The 21,880-nt window shown below is 58.1% G+C and overlaps 5 protein-coding genes across 6 annotated transcripts; 3 read left to right on the top strand and 2 right to left on the bottom strand.

Annotated features, from left to right (window-relative positions):
* Positions 1-1,700: 1,700 nt before the first annotated feature.
* NDUFB10 (NADH:ubiquinone oxidoreductase subunit B10) lies at positions 1,701-4,273 on the top strand. Its single transcript, XM_081089790.1, has 4 exons — positions 1,701-2,018; positions 3,409-3,547; positions 3,714-3,853; positions 4,108-4,273. Exons 1-4 carry the CDS (start codon positions 1,871-1,873, stop codon positions 4,215-4,217), a joined length of 537 nt encoding a protein of 178 aa, XP_080945916.1. The 5' UTR covers positions 1,701-1,870; the 3' UTR covers positions 4,218-4,273.
* A 2-nt stretch (positions 4,274-4,275) lies between these two features.
* Positions 4,276-6,620, bottom strand: RPS2 (ribosomal protein S2). Its single transcript, XM_081089789.1, has 8 exons — positions 6,372-6,620; positions 6,021-6,200; positions 5,851-5,940; positions 5,490-5,597; positions 5,063-5,236; positions 4,821-4,980; positions 4,541-4,632; positions 4,276-4,454 (listed from the first exon to the last, which is right to left on the bottom strand). Exons 2-8 carry the CDS (start codon positions 6,195-6,197, stop codon positions 4,374-4,376), a joined length of 882 nt encoding a protein of 293 aa, XP_080945915.1. The 5' UTR covers positions 6,198-6,200; positions 6,372-6,620; the 3' UTR covers positions 4,276-4,373.
* An 871-nt stretch (positions 6,621-7,491) lies between these two features.
* On the top strand, positions 7,492-10,463 carry RNF151 (ring finger protein 151). The gene is made up of 3 exons (XM_081089788.1): positions 7,492-8,405; positions 8,708-8,804; positions 9,891-10,463. The coding sequence occupies exons 1-3, from the start codon at positions 8,239-8,241 to the stop codon at positions 10,434-10,436; spliced, it is 810 nt and encodes a 269-aa protein (XP_080945914.1). The 5' UTR covers positions 7,492-8,238; the 3' UTR covers positions 10,437-10,463.
* A 1,085-nt stretch (positions 10,464-11,548) lies between these two features.
* Positions 11,549-18,081, top strand: TBL3 (transducin beta like 3). The gene is made up of 22 exons (XM_081089637.1): positions 11,549-11,658; positions 13,085-13,136; positions 13,241-13,336; positions 13,424-13,471; positions 13,584-13,725; positions 13,812-13,896; positions 13,980-14,150; positions 14,232-14,307; positions 14,389-14,482; positions 14,569-14,750; positions 14,839-14,980; positions 15,060-15,118; positions 15,204-15,307; positions 16,049-16,196; positions 16,275-16,505; positions 16,596-16,666; positions 16,752-16,908; positions 16,987-17,045; positions 17,309-17,412; positions 17,499-17,570; positions 17,657-17,815; positions 17,898-18,081. Exons 1-22 carry the CDS (start codon positions 11,618-11,620, stop codon positions 18,005-18,007), a joined length of 2,403 nt encoding a protein of 800 aa, XP_080945763.1. The 5' UTR covers positions 11,549-11,617; the 3' UTR covers positions 18,008-18,081.
* On the bottom strand, positions 18,056-21,603 carry NOXO1 (NADPH oxidase organizer 1). Of its 2 annotated transcripts, none has more exons than XM_081089638.1 (8): positions 20,422-21,603; positions 20,236-20,316; positions 19,996-20,071; positions 19,715-19,895; positions 19,391-19,572; positions 19,184-19,297; positions 18,753-18,870; positions 18,056-18,664 (listed from the first exon to the last, which is right to left on the bottom strand). In XM_081089638.1, the coding sequence occupies exons 1-8, from the start codon at positions 20,485-20,487 to the stop codon at positions 18,397-18,399; spliced, it is 1,086 nt and encodes a 361-aa protein (XP_080945764.1). In that variant the 5' UTR covers positions 20,488-21,603; the 3' UTR covers positions 18,056-18,396. The 2 variants fall into 2 exon arrangements, with proteins under 2 accessions (XP_080945764.1, XP_080945765.1); XM_081089639.1 differs by having other exon boundaries at positions 18,057-18,664; positions 19,996-20,068; positions 20,422-20,614.
* Positions 21,604-21,880: the final 277 nt, after the last annotated feature.

Below are 21,880 nucleotides of genomic sequence, written 5' to 3'. Positions count from 1 at the left end.
AGAGTTTTATTGGCCTAAGATGTTTCTGAGGGTCTGGGATTTTGCATCCGTTTGTGCTAAGATCCTGTGCTACTGAAATATCACAACTCTTGGTTTTTGTTGGTTTCTAATTACAATGCTACTTTTTGTTGTTAATCCTCACCAGAGGATATTTTTCCCATTGGTTTTTAGAGAGAGTGGAAGGGAGGGGGAGAGACAGAGAGAGAAACATTAATGTGAGAGAGAGAGACAGAGAGAGAAACATTGATGTGAGAGGGACACATGGGTTGGCTGCCTCCCACACCCAAGGATAGGAACCTGCAACCTTGACGGGAATCGAACCTGTGACCCTTTAGTCGGTGGGCCGACGCTCTAACCACTGAGCTAAACCAGGTAGGGCACAAAGCTACTTTTAATACTTTGGACTGAGCCCCAAGGGAATAAAATCACAGGGAAGGGGTAACCCCTTCCACTGAGGGAATGAAGCGTAGAAGAAACTGCTGCAGACACAGGGCAGAGGGAATGCCATTGGTGCTGGAGCGCTATAGGGAATTTGGGTGTGGTGGGACTGGCTCCAGGCACACAGGCCGAGGGCAGGAGGGCTGGACACAGAGCCACAAGCTACTTGGGTTCCTCCCTCGCGTTTACCTTTTTCTGCCTCTGCTGCATGATCTGTGAGTCCCTCTGCTCCCAGGCAGCAGCAGAAGGTCCTCATCTCAGCACTGTCAGGTCATCATGGCAAAGGCAGAGGTTCCCTCGTTCCCTCTGATGTTGCGGGCCAATGTTATGATTCTTTGGGTCTGACAGTGTGTGTTTCCAAGAGCTCATGATTTGAAGAGGTGGCATTTCTGTGATTCCAGATTCTGTGTGTCCGTAGAGTTGATGGCTCTGTGACTCTGGGCCCAGCCTTTGGACAGGAAATGACCAGCACCCTCCCGCCTCAGTGCTGGTCAGGGGCCATGCATGCCAGGTGTGGAGATCACAGAGGGCAGCCAGCAGGGCCCTGGTCAGTAGAGGTGCCTCAGGGACACAACAGTGCTCAGGACCAGGATGAAACCATCAGAACAGGATCAGAGCACCCTGTGCCCCCAATAGGAACCACTTCTCTCTATAAATGGGGGCTCTCAGGGGCAAGCCCTGCCTTCTGCTCTGCCCCAGGCAGGCCCCCCAAGAAAGGCCCCCCAGAGAAGGCTGTAGGAAATGAGCAATCCAAGAGGCATCCTGGAAGAGTTGACGTTGTTTATGAGTAGTTGGTTGTTTGCTCTACTGCCCCGAGTTCTGCAGGAGAGCCCAGCTGTGTTCATCCTGTTCCTCACTACACTTGGCACAGGCCTTAATAGTTTACTTATTCAGTCTCCTCTTATTATTTATTTATTTTAAAATATTTTTATTGCATTTTAGAAAGAGCGGAAGGGAGGGGGGGGAGAGAGAAACATTAATGATGAGAGAGAATCATTGATCAGCTGCCTCCTGCACGCCCCCTACTGGGGATGGAGACCGCAACCCGGGCACGTGCCCTTTATCGGAATCGAACCCTGGACTCTTCAGTCTGCAGGCCGACGCTCTGAGCGAAACCGGCCAGGGCTTGTGTTCTAAACTTTAGAATGTAAGCAGGGATACTCCATAGAAACCCCGGAGGACGCCGCATGTGCATTGGCGGCGCATGTGCATTGGCGCTTCAGTCCCACGAGGGGGCGCCCACGCTGTGAGACGTTGCCGAGCCCGAACGTGGGCGTGTCGAGAGCAAGTCCCATGTTGCCTCGCGAGCCCCGCCCGCCCTGCGCAGGCGCAGCGGCCCTCGGGGCGTCCTTTGCTGCGGGCGGACCAGGCCGCGCTGCGGGGCGGAGGCGGGGACACGGTGCCCGAGGTTGAGCCGCCGGGAGCCGCCGCCATGCCGGACAGCTGGGACAAGGACGTGTACCCCGAGCCCCCGCGCCGCACGCCGGCGCCGTCGCCGCAAACCTCGCTGCCCAACCCCGTCACCTATCTGACGAAGGCCTTCGACCTCCTCGTGGACCGGCCTGTGACCCTCGTGAGAGGTACGGGCTCCACCCGGTCCCCGCTGCTCCCCGAGTTCCCCGGTACTGCGGACCCCGTGGCCTAACCTGGACACCCCGCCGCCATCCGGGGCGCCCACCCGTAGATCTTCGGGCCTCATCGCCTACTTAGACCCCCAACCACACCCCCAGGCCTTGCCTCGGGGACGCCCCCTTCCAAGACCCCTCGGTGCTCTCGGGTTCCCACCGCGTGGGGGACTCGCCACGCAATCCGGTCTCCCACTTCGCCCAGATATTAGGGGTGGTTTGCCTATTGCAATCGCCCGTGTCCTGGGGCTTGTGAGGCCCGTCTCCCTGCACGCTCCCCGTCCTGCGTTGTGTACAGTCGGGGTCAGCAAACGGGTTTTGAAAGGAAGGGGTTCTTTGCTGACCCTCTGCACGCCTGCAGTCATCGGGTGGTCGGGTGATGACCGAGTTCCTCGCAGCCTATACATGCTATGTATGACTTGTCCTCCGTGTGCGCCCAAATTGCTCCAAGTCCAGTTTAAAACAGTTACTGCCCAGTTTGTGGTTCAGCCATGGGGGGGCGGGGTGGGGGGGGGGGGATGGCAGCAAGAACACATTCTGCCCTCGGTCACTAGTGCCTGGCAATTCATCCATATTAGTTTAACTAACCAATTTCATTCATTAAAAGAAACACTGGTGTGCATGGCCTGCTCTTTTGTTGGGGAGGATCAAGTCAGCAAACCAGACCCCCAAGGTCTGGCAAAGGCAGGGGACCCACTCCGTGTGCTACTATTTCTTCCCTGGTCCCACTTGTTGGCCTCCTATGGGGGAGTTTAGGCCAGGTGAGTGGGGGCAGAACTGGGCCTGGAATCCCTGCTGGTGGCTCCGAGTCTCAGTGTACACACTGCAGTGGAGTCCGTGGTGGGGGTTGGCTGGCAGGCCCGGTGCAGGTTGCCTTCCCTGTGCTTCAGTCCCGTCTGTAAGTAAGGACCTGCCCCATAGAGCTGTTGGGGGGTGGGAGACAGTGACAGGGAGCTCCATAAAACCTGGTCGCCCTTCCCAGCCTACACTGGACCCCACTTGCCAGTCACTGTGAAAGTTGAGGACATGGGAAATCTGCCCCTCCTGTGGCTTATTAGCAATAAAGCAGAGTCCATCTAAACCAGGGGTCCTCAAACTTTTTAAACAGGGGGCCAGTTCACTGTCCCTTAGACCGTTGGAGGGCCGGACTATAGTTAAAAAAAAAACTATGAACAAATTCCTATGCACACTGCACATATCTTATTTTGAAGTAAAAAAACAAAACGGGAACAAACGCAGTATTTGTATTTGCACATGGCCCGCGGGCCATAGTTTGAGGACCCCTGGGCTAACCCGTGCCCTGACCAAACCAATGGGACCTGAGTCTGGGGGCTTCTCTTTGCAGAGTTTATAGAGCAGCAGCATGCAAAAAACAAGTATTACTACTACCACCGGGAGTTCCGCCGGGTGCCGGATATCACCGACTGCAAGGAAAACGATGTCTTGTGCATGTTTGAAGCAGAAATGCAATGGAGAAGAGACTAGTATGTCTGCCCTTGACTGGGGAACAGAGCCCTACACAGCAGCCAGATCATGCCCAAGATCTTGGGGGTGGAGGGGCCAGATAGGGTCCAACCCATGCTTTCATTCTCTTGGGGTGCAAAGAAATGATTCTTTGTAGACCACCTTTCTTGTTCCCTTTTCTTTCAGCAAAGTTGATCAAGAAATTGTCAACATTATCCAGGAAAGACTGAAGGCCTGTCAGCAGAGGGAAGGCGAGAGCTACAGGCAGAATTGTGCTAAGGAGGTGGAGCAGTTCGCACAGGTGGCCAAGGCCTACCAGGACCGTTGTGAGTGAACCTCATCTCAGCCTGACCCTCCTGCTTGCTAGCCAACCCTCCATTCCTAACAGCTGTGGGCACTGAAATAACCAGTCCTCAGATCAATATACTTGCCATACTTTCCCAAAGCCTCGCAGGGTGTAAGAGGGAATTATCACTATGCCCCAGGTCCCCTTTCTGCCAGTAATTGTCTTGGATGCTTGACTTTACTTGCCACCACATTATGGCAGAAGTGGCCCAATGACTCTCCCATCTCTTCCCAGATCACGAATTAGGAGCCCATTATTCAGCCAGGAAGTGCCTGGCAAAACAGAAGCAGAGGATGCTCGAAGAGAGAAAAGCTGCCAGAGAGGCTGCTGCTGCTGCTCATTGAGTCCCTCCCCCATGAATGACCATCTCTTGCTGAATAAAAACAGTGACAAAAACCCATTTCTGGTGTCAGTTTCAGCCCTCAACCTTGACTCATTGATGAGCCTAAATAAAGGCAACTATTAGCAGGCTTAATTCATTTTATTTTTCTTGTATAAAATTATGTGGTGGCCACAGCGGGAGCCTGGGTCCTCTGCACAGAAACTCTGGTGTGGGTCTTGACAAGATGGTCAGTGAATTCCTAGAAAGACAGACAAGGCATTCACTGTCGAGCCAGGCACACACTGCATTTGCATCGGTTAACAAGGTAGTGGGGGCAGGCAGTACCTGATAGGGAGACTTGGTGAACACGGTCTCTTTCCAGAGATCGGGGGTGAGATAGCTGTAGGTCTTAGAGATGGCATCAAAGGTGGCCTTGGCTAGAAAAGGGAAAAGGGTTGGTGGATTTACCCAAAACACAAAACTTCAGATGTAGGCAGGAGCTGTCCCGCTCCTAGGAAGAGGTTACTTTGCATTTAGGGCTTTCCTCTCTGAAAATAGGCCACCAACCACCCATACTGTGATTAAGCAGTGCCCAGAGGTCATAGCCCTTGTGCAGGCCACCTACCGAAGTTGCCCAGGGTGGCAGTGCAGCCCCTGGCTGAAGTGTAGCAGTCGTCAATACCAGCCATCATCAGCAACTTCTTAGGCACAGGGGCCGAGACAATGCCCGTACCCCTGGGGGCAGGGATGAGGCGCACCAGTACAGAGCCACAGCGGCCAGTCACCTGAAAGGGTTGGAGTCAGAAGGCTGGGGCTGGAGAGACACGGCCACTGAAGACCCCATCAGTCACCCGTCACCCAGCCTACCTTGCAAGGTACAGTGTGGGGCTTGCCAATCTTGTTTCCCCAGTAGCCTCGCCGCACGGGCACAATGGAGAGCTTGGCCAGGATGATGGCTCCACGGATGGCAGTGGCTACTTCCTTTGAGCACTTCACACCCAGACCGACATGTCCATTGTAGTCCCCAATGGCGACAAATGCCTGCGAAGAGACTGAAGTGGCTGGCGGTCCACTGACCAACACAGCCTCAGAAACCACCACCCGAGGCCTGTTGCACCCCTCAAGCAAAGGCTGGCCACTGCGAGGCCAACCTGAGGTCCTGAGGAGAGCCTTTCTCTCTCTCCCCATTACGAAAGCCACACGTGTGAAAGCAAGTGTGACAGTGCAGAGCTGGGAGAGTCTCCCAAAGCCCGTGGCAGCGACAGCCCAGGAAAGCACAAGGTGGCTGGGATACCTTGAACCGGGTCCTCTGGCCAGCACGTGTCTGCTTTTGCACAGGCATGATCTTCAAGACTTCATCCTTGAGGGATGTCCCCAAGAAAAAGTCAATGATCTCCGATTCCTGCGAGAAATGAGATTTGTGAAAAACGCGATTAAAATAAACACCACCTCTGAACATCAGTCATTGGGAGACTTAACTTGGCTTCCTTGTTGATAACCCAACGTCAGAGACGACTACCCATACACTCACACAACCTATTAAACAAATCCCGGAGCCCCCCAATAAACCTCACCCCTCATCCTGAGACCAAATGAGACTCCCCAAGGCTGCACCTGCCTAACATCCGGGAGGGAAAAAAGGACCCACGCGTTACCTTGATGGGCAAAGAGAATAGGTAGATTTCCTCTAGCGACTTGATTTTCATGTCCTTGACCAGGCGGCCCAGCTTGGTGACAGGGATCCACTGGAGGGAGAAGGCGCCGATGAGGACAGAATGCCCGGGGCCGCCCACGGGGCCGTCCGGCGCGCACAGCCCGGACCTACCTCCTTGTCCTCGGCCTTGCCTCCACGAGCTCCGCGGCCTCGGCCCCGGCCCCGACCCCGGCCGCGACCCCGGCCTCGGATGCCGCTGCCAAATCCTCCACGGAAGCCGCCGCGACCTCCTATTCCGGGGCCCCCGGGGCCTCCGGGCCCTCCCGCAGCACCGGCGTCATCCGCCATTTGCTAAATTGAGCGACAAAAAAGAGTCAACAAGGCCGGCCCTGGCACTCGCGGTCGCCTGGACGGGGGCTCCCTCCCGCCCAAGATGCGGTCACACCATCCCGGGTCCAGCCCGACGTCCGCGGATCGCCGCCGCTGAGGCCCGGGCCCAAACCAGTAGGAGAAAGCACTCACGTGTTTCGTCGGAAAAGAAGAACAAAGATTCCTGGGAGGGAGAATTTATATGGCGCCAAGTGCCGCGAGAACTAGACCGCAACATCCCTATCGCGAGTGTTCCCAGGGCCTCCAAGACAGCTTGTGATTGGCTTCACGGGGCCGCGTCAGCTCTGCGTGCGCCTGCGCGTCTCGGGGCTCGCGGTGTCGCTATAAATGCTGCTCCGCCGCGCGCCCACCTCCTCCGGCTGCAGGTAGGTCGGGCTGTGCGTGTGGCTGGGCGGTGGTCGGGAGGTCGGCGTTGGTTGAAAATCACCCGCGGCCTTGCCCGTGACCGTGGGTGAGATTCGGCGCCCAGAGCCACCGGGGGCCTCAGCTCACTGTCCACACGATGTGGGAGGTGAAACCCAGGCCCCGACACGCGCCGCGGTCCGGGGCCCCGGGTGTTACCGATCGCGTGCTCTCATGTCAGGTCCTCACCCCGTTTTCTGCCCGCAGGGCTCCCGGATGCCCCAACTGAGGCCGACGCCGCCAGGATCGTGGCAGTAGGAAGACTTCCACGCCGCCAGGATCGTGGCAGTAGGAAGACTTCGCTGTCCTCTTTCTTATTTATCTCCTTAAAGTATGTTGTCTCTGTCTTAATTTTTTAATAAAGCTGTTGGTCTAACTAACTCATGCGCATGTGGGTGTTTTTGGTTCCCTGCCTATCATCCTGGAAAATGCATCTGTGGACCCTCAGATCAGTGTGTGCCGTGAAGGAGAGACCCGCGTGGGCCACCTTTTCCTCCTAGACAGCCCTGTTCTGCTTCGGATGCCACACGGGGGTAGAGCTTAGCGTCTCCAAGGTTGGGGGGTGACTCCTAAGGGCCCACAGAGAGCAGATAAAGTACCTTGAGCTTGATGGGAGTCCCGCTGGGCCTGGTAGCCATTAGCAAGGTCAGGAGTGTAAGATTCACAGTTCAAACAGCGGCCCCCTGGTCACTTCCCGCAGGACAGGGTTTAGGGTCTTCAGGGTGTGATGAGTGAACCACTCGGTGGTACGGAAATACACTTTTCTGTTCTGTGCTTGACATGTTGGAACATGCTGCTCTCTCCGGTTGGAATTGACTTCCCTACGCCTTTCTCATAGGCCTGCCCAGATGGTCCGAGCCTACCTACTCTGGGAGGTTTTCCCACAGGCTAGCTCTTCCTGTACTCTATGTAGGTGGCGTGGCAATCTGGTCCTCATTTCCCTGGTCTGTATCCTGGAGCACCTTGGGTCTTAGATCCTAAAGCCCCTGAGCTCTTGGAGAACTAGCCACCAGGGCAGCACTATTTTAGGAGGGAGAGGGGAGCCATCCTTTCATTCCTGCTGAAGCCTCAGTCTTGGGGATACTGTCGCTAGGAGTTTGATTCCTGGCCTAGTGCTGCTTGGGGATCAGCTGTCAGTCACCATCAAGGCAGGGGCTATAGGGACCCTACCCCAGGTCTGTGCCCTTTTAGAGAAGGGAGTTAAGAGCCAGGTGGTGCGGAGTCCCAGTGGGCCCTGGGCCAGGACTGTGATTGGCCGCTTTGGGACAATGCCACTGTGATGTCGGCCCCCTCCCCCCTGTGAAATGTAAGCTCCTCAGTCCCAGGGGTCAGAAGCTGCGGTCTAGATACATATCATGGTGAGTCCAAGACCCTCTTGCCTCTGGCCCTTGTATTTGTGCCTAAATCCAGAGACTTGCCCAGAGCTGAACTCCAATTCAAAGGTCTTGACCCTCACAGCTGCCCCCTCAAAGTGAGTGCTGACCCACCCCTCCACTCGAGGCTCTCATGTGGCCCACCTCCCTACCCAAAGCTTGCTGGGGTCTCCCTCTTGGCATATGGAATGGGGTGACCAGATTCTGGTCCCTGCCAGCCTCTGATGCTGGCCTGGCCTTTTCAGAGTGGCGGGTATGATCTCAACCTCTTCACCAGCCCTCCCAACAGCAACTTTCTGTGCTCTGTCTGCCATGGAGTTCTCAGGAAGCCGGTGAGGTTGCCATGCAGCCACATCTTCTGTAAGAAGTGCATTCTCCGGTGGCTAGCCAGGTACTACTGGGTTCCCAAGAGGCTGGGAGGCAAGGGTGGGGATAAGGGCCATTTCTGTAAACCAGGACAGAAAGGAAGGTCTGCAAAGCCGTGGCCATAAGATTCAGCTGCTAAATCTGAGACTGAAATTTGTGGGTCCCCTCACCATGTGTTATCTGCCTGCAGCCCCTGGCCAGGCCTCAGAGCTGAGAGGTCCCTATAAAGCCCTCTCGTGCCTCTTGCAGCTAGAGAGAAGGGACCAACATGTTGCCACCACTTGCTCCCTCCCCAATCCCAACACTCACCCGACCCATGCCTCCTAGACAAAAGACCTGTCCGTGCTGCAGGAAAGAAGTGAAACGGAAAAAGATGGTCCGTGTGAATAAACTCCGAAAGACCATTGGCCACCTGGAAGTTAAGGTAGTACAAAGCACCCACTGCCACCATCCTCCTTGTGTCCTTTGGGGGATGGGGCAGAGTCAGGAGAGGGAGCTAGGAGAATCTCACCCTCAGAGAACTGAGGGTTTCTACTCCAGCAACACAGACTGCAGACTTGGGGTCCTCAGCCCTGGCTGAGTTCCATTTACTTGCATTGTGACTTTGGGCAAGTTACATAACGACTCAGCTCCTGGGGCCTCAAATGTAAATGGGGTTTTTGTTGTTAATCTTCACCAGAGGATATTTTTTCCATTGATTTTTTTAGAGGGAGGAAGGGAGGGGAGAGGGGAGTGAGAGGGAAAGACACAATTGGTTGCCTCTCGCATGCACCCTGACTAGGGCCAGGGATCGAACCTACAACCCAGGTATGTGCCCTTGGCTGGAAATTGAACCCAGGACCCTTTGGTGTGCTGACCAATGCTCTAACTATTGAGCGGCACCAGCCAGGGCTCAAATGTAAAATGGAGACAGAACATTTTTAGAGGATAATGTATCTGCTATCAGGCATTAACTCCAGCCTGCTAATTTTGTAGATGGAAAAACAGGTTAAAAAACAGCCCAGCCAGCGGGGCTCAATGGTTGAGCCTTGACCTATGAACCAGGAGGCCAGGGTTCAATTCCCCGTCAGGGCACATACCTGGGTTGCAGGCTCGATCCCCATGTGGGGTGTGCAGAAGGCAGCCGATCAATGATTCTCTCTCATCACTGATGTTTCTCTCTCCCTCCCTCTCTGAAATCAATAAAAATATATTAAAAATAAAATAAAAATCTGCCATACATGCAATCGTCTAGTGCAACTCAGCCATGCACCGCTGTTTCCCAAGTGTCAGGCCTCAACCCGTCCCGCTTCTCTCAGAGATCTAGGTTCTTCCCACCTCTAAGCATTTGTCCAACTGTTCCCCTTTTCACATTATTGGTGCCATAAGAGCTTGGGAGGTTCCCAGTTAGTTCCCTGGTTCCTAGTCAGTGGAATGTATGTCATGGGTGGGTAATTATTTGGGGGTGGGCAGCTCAAAGGCTGGCAATGCCTGACCTGGTTTGGCTCACCTTGTTCTCCCCCACCCCTAGTGCAAGAACGCTGAAGCTGGCTGTTCGGTGACGTGCCCCCTGGCCCATCGCAAGGGGCACCAGAACTCGTGCCCTTTCGAGCTAATGGCCTGCCCCAACGAGGGTTGCATGGTGCAAATACCGCGTGGGACCTTGGTGGCACACCTGCAGCACTGCCAGCATGGGACCCAGCAGCACTGCGCCCTGGACTGTGCTGCAAACCTGGGCCCAACGGAGCATGGACCCCACAACTGCCACTGTGAGCTGCGCGAAGCCTGGGGCCAGCGCCAGGATCGCAGCCAGACCCTGGTGCTGTGCCTGCTCCAGCATGTGCGCAAGGTGCACCGCACCACCAACCTCATCTGCTGGCAGTTGGCCCAACTAGGGAACTTCCTGGAGAATGGCGCACTGCTCCTAGGGGCACAGCAGGAGGATGCCCCTGCGCAGCAAGAGGATGCCCCTGCGCAGCAGGAGGATGCTCCTGCTCAGCAAGAGGATGCCGAGGCCACCCCGGAAGGCAGCATTGGGACTGAGGTGTGGGGGGTCCAGGACCAAAGTACCTTGTAAATTGAGGGATAAATAAACACGAGCCCTGAACTGGCTTGCTCCCGCCATCTCTGTGCTTGCAGCCCTCCACCTCTGCAGGCACTATTCCCTTCACCCTGCAAGGACACTTTGGCCTCTCTCCCTCCACCTCTCCCAAGTTCTTTCCCACCACTGGGTTTTAACACTGGCTCTTTTCCCTGCCCATAAGCTCTCTCACTCACTCTCCTTTGCCTGGCTACTTTCCACTCAATGTCTCACAAGGGTTTTTCCCAGTCTTCTTCCCAGTTACTTTCTAGCAATTTGCTTACCAGCGTCATAGCCAGTAGCACAAACAGCTCAAATTCCTGAGCTGAGTAAAAGCCCCCTCATCACAATGACTCACAGTGAATCCCCATTATCTCTGAGCTCCTCCCCTTATAAACCTCCCTACTCACTCCCTGAAGCTACCTGGGCTTCAATTGCTCCTCCTAACGCCAGCCCTGTGCAGTGGTGTTCCTTAGCCGGAAGCACTGTTCTAGACAACCACAGGGCTCCCTGCTTCACCCACTTTAGGGTTCTGCTCCACAACCCCATTTACAACTGCACTCCCTGCCCTGGCTGGGTATCTCAGTTGGTTAGTGTCATCTGAATATGCTAAGGTGGCGGGTTCGATTCCTAGTCAAGGCCAGATAGAAGGATGACGTATTATAGAAGAAACCTATATAATTATCCAGTAAAATTTTATTATCCAACGTCACACCAATACCTTCAATAAAAAATAAAATAGCCCTCACTGGTTGGCTCAGTGGATAGAGCGGCGGACTGAAGGGTCCCAGGTTCGATTCCGGTCAAGGGCATGTACCTTGGTTGTGGGCACATCCCCGGTGCAGGGTGATCGATGTTTCTCTCTCATCAATGTTTCTAACTCACTATCCCTCTCCCTTCCTCTCCGTAAAAAATCAATAAGATATATACTTTTTAAATATAAATAAAATAGAATAAAATGCCAGCTACCTAGTGAACGCAGTCTGTGCCATCCCACCGGCCCCAGACGGAGTACAACCCAACCTCCAGGCCGGAAACGCCTCTGCCACCTTCTGCGCGGATCGCACGGTCGTAATGACGTCACAGTAGAGGCGCGCGGTGACGCCAGTGAAGCGCGCCGGCAGGACGGAGAGGCGCTCGGGTCTCCCTCACGCGGCGGCGGCTGCAGCGGCAGCGACATGGAGGAGGCTGCGGCCGGACTGAGCCGCTTCAAGGCCAAGTGAGCGGGTCACGGGCTGTGGGCGCCGCCGGGGAGGGAGCCGGGGTCGCGGCCGGAGTAGCGCAGGCGCCCGCCGCGGGTCGGATGTGCATTCGGGTGTGGGGAGGCGATGGGGACTGTGTGCGGACCGGTCCGCGGGGGCGTGGAGGCGGTAGCCATAGTATAAGGTGGGAGAGCCAGCAATGGCCGCTCGCGGGAGGGGGCCTGGGCCCGGGCAGGTTATTAAAGTAGGAGCCCGTTTGGGAGGGGACGAGAAGTCCTAGAGGAGGAGGAGGGGCCGGGCTGAACACAAAGGGAGGCTGGTCCTGGATGGGAGCGGACCTCTGACACCCTCGGGTAGCGGAGGACCACCACCTTTGGGTCAGGCGGCTGGGGCTTTCACCCGCTGTCCCTCTCCTCCAGGGAGCAGGAGGACAGGTCAGGAGAGGGGCCGGCAGCAGTGGCCTAGGAAGCCCCGAGTCCTGTGCCTTTCCCCAAGCCTCTGCTGAACATCTCAATGCTCAGTGTCCGCAAAGGGACAGGCCCCGCCCTGCCCTTTGGAGCGCAGTTTGATGGGATCGGGGGTATCAGGCAAATCATTGTCATCAGTGGCTGTGGCAGGCACTAGCACAAGAAGCCCGAGTGGATGGTCTCCGGGTTCGGGGGTTGGAGGCTTTGTTTCATCTTGGCAATAGGACTTACCCCAGTGGATGTCAGGCGCCGTTGAAAACTGGCAAGAGAGGTCCAGGCCACCCACAGGGAACAGCCTGGTCGAAACAGGAGAGGTTAGCAGTGGCCCCTTTGGGCAGGATCTTGGAAACATGTGAGGAGAGGAGTGGATTTTAAGGCAGAGTTATGTTCTAATTGGCCCTTTTGGCAGCAGGGTTTGAGAGAGTGGGTGGGGGGCTGGTGAAGAGGCTGCAGCGTCTCCAGAGGGGGCGGTGCAGTGACCTGGACCAGCATGGAGGCAGCCCAGCAGGATGGACTAGGACTGCTTGGGGACTGAGATGCAGGCCAGGCTGGGGAAGGAGGAAGGGTTGGGGAAGGGTTCAGGCTGGACCTCAGGGATGGTGTTGAGTGTGTTGCCATGGGCCGGTACTCAGGCCTGGCCTCCCATGGCCAGCAGGGGGCCCCCAAGGCCTGGCCTGATCTGCACTGGGGAGTCTCTGGGAAGAAGGACTGTTTGGACAGCATATGCTGTTGTGGGACCCTCTGTAGATCAGCAGCCCAGCTCGGGGTCTCAAATAATCTGTAACAGGGGGATACCAACACCCACCTCACAACTGAAAAGAACTCATCACCGCCAGTACCCCATCCCTACTGCTGTCCAGGGGCTGTCACAAGGACCTATTGGGTTGACCTCTGGGAGTGCACCCAGCACAGGGCTTGGCACTGGGGACCAAGGGGTGGGTGAGTCACTCACTCTCTTTCTCTGTCCACCCTCCAGCTATGCTGTCGAGCGCAAGTTCGAGCCTTTCTACAAGGGCGGGAATGTGCAGGTACCAGCTGGGGGGGGGGGGGGGCTGAGGTAGGGGGAGGCAGAGTGGTGGGGCAGGCAGGGATTGCAGGGTGTTATCTTGGCTGAGACCCCCTCTGTCACCAGCTGGACCAGACTGGGCAGTACCTCTTCTGTGTCTGTGGTACCAAAGTCAACATCCTGGATGTGGCCTCAGGGGCCATCCTGCAGAGCCTGGAGCAGGTGAGGGCAGGGAGAGCCAGGGTGAGGGACTAGCGTGGAAAAGCAGCCTATTCTCATAGCACTCTGTGCGCCCACTCTTTCCCCTAGGAGGACCAGGAGGACATTACTGCCTTTGATCTCAGCCCTGATGATGAGGTATGTGGGGCAGGGACAGGAGGTGGGTTCTAGTACTTGAGTCTATGAGGATGGGTGGCCTTGCCTCTACCCTCCACCCCCCACCCCCCAGGTAAACTACATCCTCCCCTAGGTGCTAGTGACAGCCAGTCGGGCACTGCTGCTGGCTCATTGGGCCTGGCGAGAGGGCAGTGTCATCCGCCTGTGGAAAGCGATACACACAGCCCCTGTGGCCACCATGGCCTTCGATCCCACCTCCACACTGCTGGCCACAGGTAGGGCCCCAGCAGGTGGATGGGCCGGCTGGCGGGCACGGGGCTTGGGGCACACCAGCCCCCTCACCTCAAACACATTTCCACAGGCGGCTGTGATGGGGCTGTGCGTATCTGGGACATTGTGCGGCACTATGGGACACACCACTTCCGGGGCTCGCCAGGTGTCGTGCAGTGAGTAGGGACAGCAGAACCTGGGTGTGTGGGGCATCATGCTGGGAGGGCACCGCTCACCTGCTGCACCTGCCTACCTGCAGTTTGGTGGCCTTCCACCCGGACCCCGCACGCCTGCTGCTCTTCTCCTCAGCCACAGACGCTGCCATCCGCATATGGTCGCTCCAGGACCAGTCGTGCCTGGCTGTACTGACTGCCCACTACAGCGCTGTCACCTCACTCACCTTTAGTGCTGACGGCCACACCATGGTCAGGTCAGTGACCAGCTACCCAGGTCTTAGCAGGCGGGGAGGGCCATGGCTGAGATTCAGGAACTGAGGTGGCTGTTTCCCCAGCTCGGGCCGGGACAAGATCTGCATTGTCTGGGACCTGCGGAGCCACCAGGCCCTGAGGACCATCCCTGTGTTTGAGGTGGGGCACCGGGGGGGTCAGGGCCAGGGAGCGGGTTAGGGCTGGGAGTGGGGCTGCCACCTCTGACCCGCTCCCCCGCAGAGTGTGGAGGCCGCCGTGCTGTTGCCAGAGGAGCTGGCGCCCCAGCTGGGTGTGAAGTCCACGGGCCTGCACTTCCTGACAGCTGGCAACCAAGGTATGTGGGGCCAGGCCAGGGCGGGCAGCAGGGACTGGGGGTGGCCCGCGGACCTGTGAGTCCCAGCAGCCTCTGTCCCCGCATAGGTGTGCTGCGCGTGTGGGAGGCGGCCTCGGGGCAATGTGTCCACACACAGCAGCCGTTGTCGGGCCCTGGGCGGGAGCTGACCCACTGCGCCCTGGTCCGAGCCGCTGGCCTGCTCCTCAGTGTCACTGCTGACCACAACCTTCTGCTCTATGACGCACATTCTCTGACGCTGCAGAAACAAGTGAGCACTGCCCCCTGGTCCGCCCTCGGTCTGGGGATGTAGACCCTCTTCTCACCTGAGCCCTGGCCTGTGTCCCTCCACCCTGCAGTTTGCCGGCTACAGCGAGGAGGTGTTGGATGTGCGGTTCCTTGGGCCTGAGGACTCCCACATTGTCGTGGCCTCCAACAGCCCCTGCCTGAAAGTATTTGAGCTACAGACATCCGCCTGCCAGATTCTCCATGGCCACACAGGTGAGGGTGCCAGGCCGACGCTCCTGGGACCCTTTCCCTTAATTGATCTCTGACCGTCCTCCTTCCACTTTTCTTTCAGATATTGTCCTTGCCCTGGATGTGTTTCGGAAGGGGTGGCTCTTTGCCAGCTGTGCCAAGGTGAGGTAGCCCAAGAGGTGTGGAGGTACAGGTCCCCCGTGGGAAAGTCTGGCCCAGCCTCTGTCCTCACCCCTCCTGTCCCCAGGACCAGAGCATTCGCGTCTGGAGGATGAACAAGGCTGGCGAAGTGACCTGTGTGGCTCAAGGCTCTGGGCACACACACAGCGTGGGCACCGTCTGCTGCTCTAGGTAGTGGGCCAGGGCTGGGAGGCAGCGCGTCACGGACGTGGAGACCTAGGCCCTGCTGATGGAGTCCCAGCTCAGGGAGACGGGGAGGAGAGGTGGTGCCTTTGACCTTGCTCTTTGAAGCTTCAACCTAGGGATCTAGAGTAACGAACGAAGCACCCCAGGTGCCATTGTTGGATGGGGTTTTCCTGGGAAGTGGCCTTGGAGCTGGGTGGATGAAAGGGGTAGGACAGGGGTCCTCAAACTTTTTAAACAGGGGGCCAGTTCACTGTCCCTCAGACCGTTGGAGGCCAGACTATAGTTTAAAAAAAAAACTGAACAAATTCCTATGCACTCTGCACATATCTTATTTTGAAGTAAAAAAACAAAATGGGAACAAATACAATATTTGTATTTGCATGTGGCCCGCGGGCCGTAGTTTGAGGACCCCTGGGGTAGGATGTGGGGGCAGAGAGAATGACACTGAACAAGTCCAGGTTGAGAAGGCGCTCCCTGCATTTAGGGCTGGGGTCCGATTATTGGGACAAAGTCACCTGGGGTGGCGGCACCAAGGGTAGGCAGTGCAGACTTGAAGTGCAGACAGGTGGTCCCAGAGATGTGTTTGGGTAACTCAGGCCATCTGCCTTCTGGAACAGCCCCTCTGATCTGGACCATGGTCCTGCAGGCCTGCGCTGTGGTGCACTGGCAGACAGGGCTGGCGAAGGCTCATCAGGCGTCTTTCCCTGCCCCCCAATTGGGCTTTAGGCTGAAGGAGACCTTCTTGGTGACGGGCAGCCAGGACTGCACTGTGAAGCTGTGGCCCATCCCCAAAGTCCTGCTGTCCAAGAGCATAGCCCCAGACAGTGGCCCTGTTCTCCTACAGGCCCAGGCGACACAGCGCTGCCACGACAAGGTGAGCACACGGGTGGCAGTGTGGCAGGGCCCTCACTGGGTCAGGGGTATCTGAGCTGCTACCTGTTGCCATTGCTAGGACATCAACAGTGTAGCTGTTGCTCCCAATGACAAGCTGCTGGCCACAGGCTCACAGGACCGCACAGCCAAGCTCTGGGCCCTGCCACAGTGCCAACTGCTGGGTGTCTTCTCAGGCCACCGGCGTGGCCTCTGGTGTGTCCAGTTCTCACCTATGGACCAGGTGCTGGCCACTGCCTCAGCTGATGGCACTGTCAAGCTCTGGGCATTGCAGGACTTCAGCTGTCTTAAAGTAAGCTGCCCCCACCCCAGGCCCAGCCCCCAGCCCAGTCCTGGTCCCTACCTGATGCTTTCTCATCCCCTCCCTGTCCCAACCCTGCAGACTTTCGAGGGGCATGATGCTTCTGTGTTGAAGGTGGCCTTTGTGAGCCGTGGTACACAGCTGCTGTCCAGGTGACTGGGCTGGGGACAGGGCAGGGGCTGTGGTGAGCTGGGAGACAGGTCCCAGTGCTGAGGCCCCTCCCAATCCCAAACCCAGCGGCTCTGATGGGCTCGTAAAGCTCTGGACCATCAAGAACAATGAGTGCGTGAGGACGCTGGACGCCCACCAGGACAAGGTCTGGGGGCTTCACTGCAGCCAGCTGGACGACCGTGCTCTTACTGGCGCCAGTGACTCCTGTGTCATCCTCTGGAAGGTGTGTGGGCGTCGGTGCAGTGGGCGAAGGGTGGGCAGGGCAGCCTGAGGTTCCACTCTGACCCCAGTCTGACCCCAGGACGTTACCGAGATGGAGCAGGCAGAGGAGCTGGCCAAGCGGGAGGAGCAGGTGGTCAAGTAAGTCTGAGGGTCCCCCCCAGCCTCCCTGTGAGTGCCACCCGTATGTCTGCGCCTCCCAAGCGTCAGCATCACCCTCCCCCTCGGGGTAGCATCACCCCTGCTTTGTGACATGGGGAAACTGAGGCTTGGAGCACTGGCACAGGGCACCACCCGTGAGTGCTCAGGCCTGGTCTGCTGGCTCCTAAGCCAGCCCCCTGGTGGTTCTGCCTTCAGCCCCAGCCCCAGCCCTGTGGCCCTGTCCTCCCTCCTCCCCCCGCCAGGCAGCAAGAATTGGACAACCTGCTCCAGGAGAGGCGGTACCTGCGGGCGCTGGGCCTGGCCATCTCCCTGGACCGGCCCCACACTGTGCTGACTGTTATCCAGGGTCAGTGCTACCTCAGGGGCAGGGGAAGGAGGTCCTCTCAGGTCTGTCCTGCTCCTTCCCTGGGGCTTATCTTCCTCCTCCCGCAGCCATCCGGAGGGACCCTGAGGCCTTCGAGAAACTGGAAGCCACTGTGCTCCGACTTCGGCGAGACCAGAAAGGTTCGGGGCAGGAGGGTAGGGGCTGGACAGTGACTGATAGGAGTGGGGCGGCCAGCAGGCAGGTCTGACCGTCCCGTCGCCCGCAGAGGCCTTGCTGCGCTTCTGTGTCACGTGGAACACCAACTCGCGGCACTGCCACGAGGCCCAGGCCGTGCTGAGCGTGCTCCTGCGGCACGAGGCCCCCGAAGAGCTGCTGGCCTACGAAGGTGTGCGGGCCTCGCTGGAGGCCCTGCTGCCCTACACAGGTACATGGACACAGCCCCGGGTGGGGAGGGAGTAGCCTGGCCGGCTCCATGGATGCCCCCCGACATCCTCTGTCATCCCCAGAGCGGCACTTCCAGCGGCTCAGTCGGACCCTGCAGGCAGCCACCTTCCTAGACTTCTTGTGGCACAACATGAAGCTGCCCACCCTCCCTGCAGCCCCCTCTGCCCTCTGAAACACCAGAAGGTTTTTTGTTTGTTTGTTTGTTTTTTATTTTTATTGTTGAAACACCAGAAGGTTTTATCCCAGTTCCCTGTGTCGGTTTGGTTTTGTCTCACCCCAGGTCCCAGGCTACAACCTTGGCCAAACACCACCCCGTGCCTTGGCCTGTGCAATCCAACAGACCCTGCCCCTCAGCATGGACACTTGAGTGTGGGTTTATCAGACCTTCACTCAGAGGAAATGGGAGAGTGTAGCTTCCTGGCCCTGCCAGTCAGAGAACCCCGCCCTCCCCCCGCCCTGGGGGCGGTGTGGCTGCCATCAGTCATCCCCGGGGTCTGGAGCCTCTGGCCTGCCGCCCCAGCGGTGGGGTACACAGCACTCTCCATGCGGTTCCACACACCCTCAAGGATGTCCCTGACTCCGTGGGTCCCTCCCCAGTGCCCTGCGGGTGATGGTGCAGCAGCGGCTCTGAATGGCACTCCGCAGGGGGCGGGCTGGCACGGTAGGAGGAAGTGTCATGACCTGGGGGGACTCAGGGGAGCTTTGGGCCTCCCCGGCCCTGTTCTCTCCACCCTCTGCCCCAGGAGGGAACCCTGGTCCATTCAGGAGCTTGCCGAGCCCATCTGGCCGCAGTAACACAGAGGGGAGAAGGCCTGTGCGGCCACCGAACCTGCGAGGAGGGCAGAGTTTGGTTAGCACTCGGCCCTGCCCTCCCAACCCCGTTAGACTCTGCCCCCCTGCCCCCACCAAAGCCCCACCTGCACAGCCACCAGCCGAGGTCCGACGTTTCCAGCACGTGCACTCTTGCCCCCGCAGGCACTGACAGCTCGTCGGCCCGGCGGCCCTCGTAGGCTTGGGAAGCACAGAACTGGGAGCCTGGGAGTGGGCACTCGGTGGTTACCGCAGGGCTCCCATCTCCTTCCCCTCATCGATCTCTCTGAATCGCCTGCACTTCCAGGCTCTCCCCCTCTGTGTCTCTGCTAATGCCAGGGACCATTCTAAAACCCCTGGGGCCCAAGCCCTCTATGGGGCCCGAGTACATGCGAGGGGACTGCTGCCACCCCCTAGTCTGTCCACGCATCTCACCCTCGGGTCAGGTGCTTTCTGGCCCCCAGCCTTGCTGCACACTGCCCAGCAGTGGTGGGGGCATGGGGGGGGGTGAGTCTCATTAGGGGGTGAGTCTCATTACCACTCCTCCCTAAGGGCTGTCTCCCGTCTTGGCCTTGGCCCAGGGCCGCCTCCTCCAAGTAGGGAGCAGGAAACCATGCTGTCTGCTGGTCTTCATTAGCCACCAGCCACCAACCTGTACACAGAAGGTGGGCAGGGGTTCAGGTCCCCCGCATGCTGGGATCCTGGCTGCAGCAGGTCAAGCCCCCAGACTCCTGCCCAGCCCCACCTGAGGGGTGTCGCAGCAGCACGTCTAGGGCCTCCTGGGCCTGTGCATGGAAGGGTTGGCCCCGTGTATCCTGGGTACTGAAGGGCTGCAGACAGTGCAGGCGCAGAGCCTCCAGGCTGCCTACAGCAAGACTGCCCACAGGGCGGGGTGGGGGCTCCTCCAGGACGGGCAGGATCACCAGGCTGGAAAGGGTGGTCGCAAGAGAGAGGGGTGTGGGGATGGGCTGCCACGCTTCGCCCAGCCTTGTACTGCCAGGCCCTTTCTCCACCACTCGGCCCCCACTACCCAAATGCTTCCCTCGGGGAGTTAGGGTGGGTCAGGCACCTGCCAAGCGGTAGTGAAGGCTCCAGGTCCTGGAGCTGTGGCTCGAAGAAGGCGGTGAGCACCGGCCCCCTGGATACTTGCTCTGCCTCCAGCAGCGCCCGAGAATAGGCCTCCAGCAACTGCAGGCGCGCCAGGCCACGGCCTTTGCGGCCCCCACGCGCCAACAGTGATGTAGATGCGTCTATGGGCACCACAGGGGACAGACCATGGGACCCCACCCCAGGGCGCCCATCACCAGGTTGCTGCTCCTGCCCCTCCCCTTACCCCTCCCAGAATCCGACCTGGAAGTTTGGGGAGAACTCGGTCGGATCTCCGCAGCAGGCCTGCCTCCACCGGGAAGGTCTCCTTGAGGATCTTCTAAGGGAGAGAACCGGCATATCGGTCTTTGAGAGCCCATTGGGTTACCTTGGGAGTGGGGGGGGGGGGGGATCTCGCTGGGATCGTAGGGGCTAGAAACCAACATGGGGGTGAGGGCAGGCATGGTGGGGCTGTCGCTTGGAGGAAGTCCCAGGTTCACTCACATGGAGCCTCTTAAACTCGTCCCAGCTCCTCCGCACCAAGGTGTTGCTGTCATCCGACCAGCTCACACAGAAGGCGAACATCTGTTGGGAGGAAAGGCTGGGGGCACCTGGGAGGGACTGGACCCTGAACTTCCTCCCTCCTTCCCTCCCTGGTTCCTCCTAAGGTCCACAGGGACCAGCACTTACTTGGAGCTTCTCTATCTGCACCAGAGCTGCTGCACGGACTGACACTGGGTGCCGAGGGCCCACCATAGCTGAGGTCTCCCGGGCCCAGGTCCTAGGCTCTGGAGTCAGCAGCGTGTGGCAGAATGTCCCGCGGGCTCCCTAGCCGCACAGGGACGGGAGGTGCTTCTGGGCACCCGGAAAGACTGGTTGGAATTCCCCCGATGCCTCAGACCTGCCAGGGGCATTCCCGCACCGCCCTCCCCCTGTCCTTAGCTTCCTCATTGGCCTCCAACTGAAAACCTGGATGGAGGAGCAGGAGCACAGGGCTTGGCGAGTGGGAGGGGGAGCACTGGGGCGGTGGAGGGGCTGGGACTGCTGCCCCGGGAGGTGCAGAAGGCAGAGGCCATCAAAGTGCCGCTAGGCTTGGCCCACCCTCCCTGCTCTCCCAGTCCCGCATAATGCTGGGGTTGGTGAGAGCCTCCTGCCAAGGGGTGCCCCCTGCATCGCCTTTGAACTTGCCTGGACAACTAACACAGTTGTCATCAGGAACGGCTTAATCCTCACCTTGGAGGGAAGATTTCTTAATGTCCCCAAGTCACAAAGGAGGAAATTTATATGAAGTGAATAATGTCAGTTTTTCTGTATGTGTTGGGGAGGGTTGGATCTCCCAGGCTCACCCCAGAGGTTTCCCTCCCTGTGGTGGTCCATCCATCTCTACAGTCACTGGCACCTGGGGGAGGGAGGGTGACTAGGGTTGTTTTGAGAGTTGCCTCTAAATTTATTATTTATTACAAGTTACTGCAAACACAGCCTCTGAGATCAGGAGTGACCATTCCCCCACTGGGATGGTGAGAAGACCCTGTAGTCTCCAGAGGACGTGCCCAGGTACCCCACAGTTCCGGCTGCTTCCTCTCTTTCAGGGGAGATTTCTGGAGCTGCGTCTAACCTTGGTGCACAGCGTTCCTCCTGTTGAGGCCACCAGCTCTGTGCTGGGACCCCACCCCAACCCCCTTGGGGAGGAGTCGGTGTCTAGGGCATCCCTCCAGGAAACCACGTGGCCTGGACAAAGGGCTTTTGTGTGTCCCTCCAGCGGCTCTCTCTGAAGCTTTCAAACCTTCACTGGTCTTGGCCTGGACAGTGAACACCTGCTGCACGGGCCTGATTTTCAGAGTGCCTTTAGCCCAACTGTCTCACCCCAATCCCAGTGGGGGCTGTGCTGAGGGCGTCTGGCCTGGCAGCGTCAGGTAGGAACAGACCCTGCTCCCTGGAAGACAAAGGACAGAGGCTAGGGAAGGGCCAGTTTACTAACAGCCAGGGACCTAGAAGGCTGCTGAGGCCCCCTCAACTAACCCACTGATAGCCCCTGCTTCCACACTCCCCACAACCCCTGGATCCTTCCCACTCTCCCCCTCTCCACCCTTATCTCTCACCTCGGCAACTACAAGCCCCCCACCCCACCCCCCACCTAATGCCCGTGTTC

Source organism: Myotis nattereri, assembly GCF_964212035.1.
Source record: "Myotis nattereri genome assembly, chromosome: 4".
Classification (NCBI taxonomy): domain Eukaryota; kingdom Metazoa; phylum Chordata; class Mammalia; order Chiroptera; family Vespertilionidae; genus Myotis; species Myotis nattereri.
Note: the sequence above shows the minus strand (reverse complement) of the source record. Positions and strands in the feature narration are given on the sequence as shown.

Bases quoted from the DNA above. Each gene is read 5' to 3' on its own strand.
- NOXO1 (XM_081089638.1), bottom strand. From the start codon at position 20,487: ATGGTGGGCCCTCGGCACCCAGTGTCAGTCCGTGCAGCAGCTCTGGTG. The intron at 20,317-20,421 runs GTAAGTGCTGGT...TCCTCCCAACAG, and splicing joins TGCAGATAGAGAAGCTCCAA to ATGTTCGCCTTCTGTGTGAG. The intron at 19,298-19,390 runs GTGGGGCTGGGC...TTCTGTGTACAG, and splicing joins GCTGCTGCGACACCCCTCAG to GTTGGTGGCTGGTGGCTAAT.
- RNF151 (XM_081089788.1), top strand. From the start codon at position 8,239: ATGCTGGCCTGGCCTTTTCAGAGTGGCGGGTATGATCTCAACCTCTTC. The intron at 8,406-8,707 runs GTACTACTGGGT...CATGCCTCCTAG, and splicing joins ATTCTCCGGTGGCTAGCCAG to ACAAAAGACCTGTCCGTGCT. The intron at 8,805-9,890 runs GTAGTACAAAGC...CCCCACCCCTAG, and splicing joins TTGGCCACCTGGAAGTTAAG to TGCAAGAACGCTGAAGCTGG.
- RPS2 (XM_081089789.1), bottom strand. From the start codon at position 6,197: ATGGCGGATGACGCCGGTGCTGCGGGAGGGCCCGGAGGCCCCGGGGGC. The intron at 4,633-4,820 runs GTAGGTGGCCTG...TCCCTTTTCTAG, and splicing joins TGCCACCCTGGGCAACTTCG to CCAAGGCCACCTTTGATGCC. The intron at 4,455-4,540 runs GTACTGCCTGCC...CTGTCTTTCTAG, and splicing joins TCACCAAGTCTCCCTATCAG to GAATTCACTGACCATCTTGT.
- TBL3 (XM_081089637.1), top strand. From the start codon at position 11,618: ATGGAGGAGGCTGCGGCCGGACTGAGCCGCTTCAAGGCCAA. The intron at 13,897-13,979 runs GTGAGTAGGGAC...GCCTACCTGCAG, and splicing joins GGCTCGCCAGGTGTCGTGCA to TTTGGTGGCCTTCCACCCGG. The intron at 14,483-14,568 runs GTATGTGGGGCC...GTCCCCGCATAG, and splicing joins CCTGACAGCTGGCAACCAAG to GTGTGCTGCGCGTGTGGGAG.
- NDUFB10 (XM_081089790.1), top strand. From the start codon at position 1,871: ATGCCGGACAGCTGGGACAAGGACGTGTACCCCGAGCCCCCGCGCCGC. The intron at 2,019-3,408 runs GTACGGGCTCCA...TTCTCTTTGCAG, and splicing joins GCCTGTGACCCTCGTGAGAG to AGTTTATAGAGCAGCAGCAT. The intron at 3,854-4,107 runs GTGAGTGAACCT...ATCTCTTCCCAG, and splicing joins CAAGGCCTACCAGGACCGTT to ATCACGAATTAGGAGCCCAT.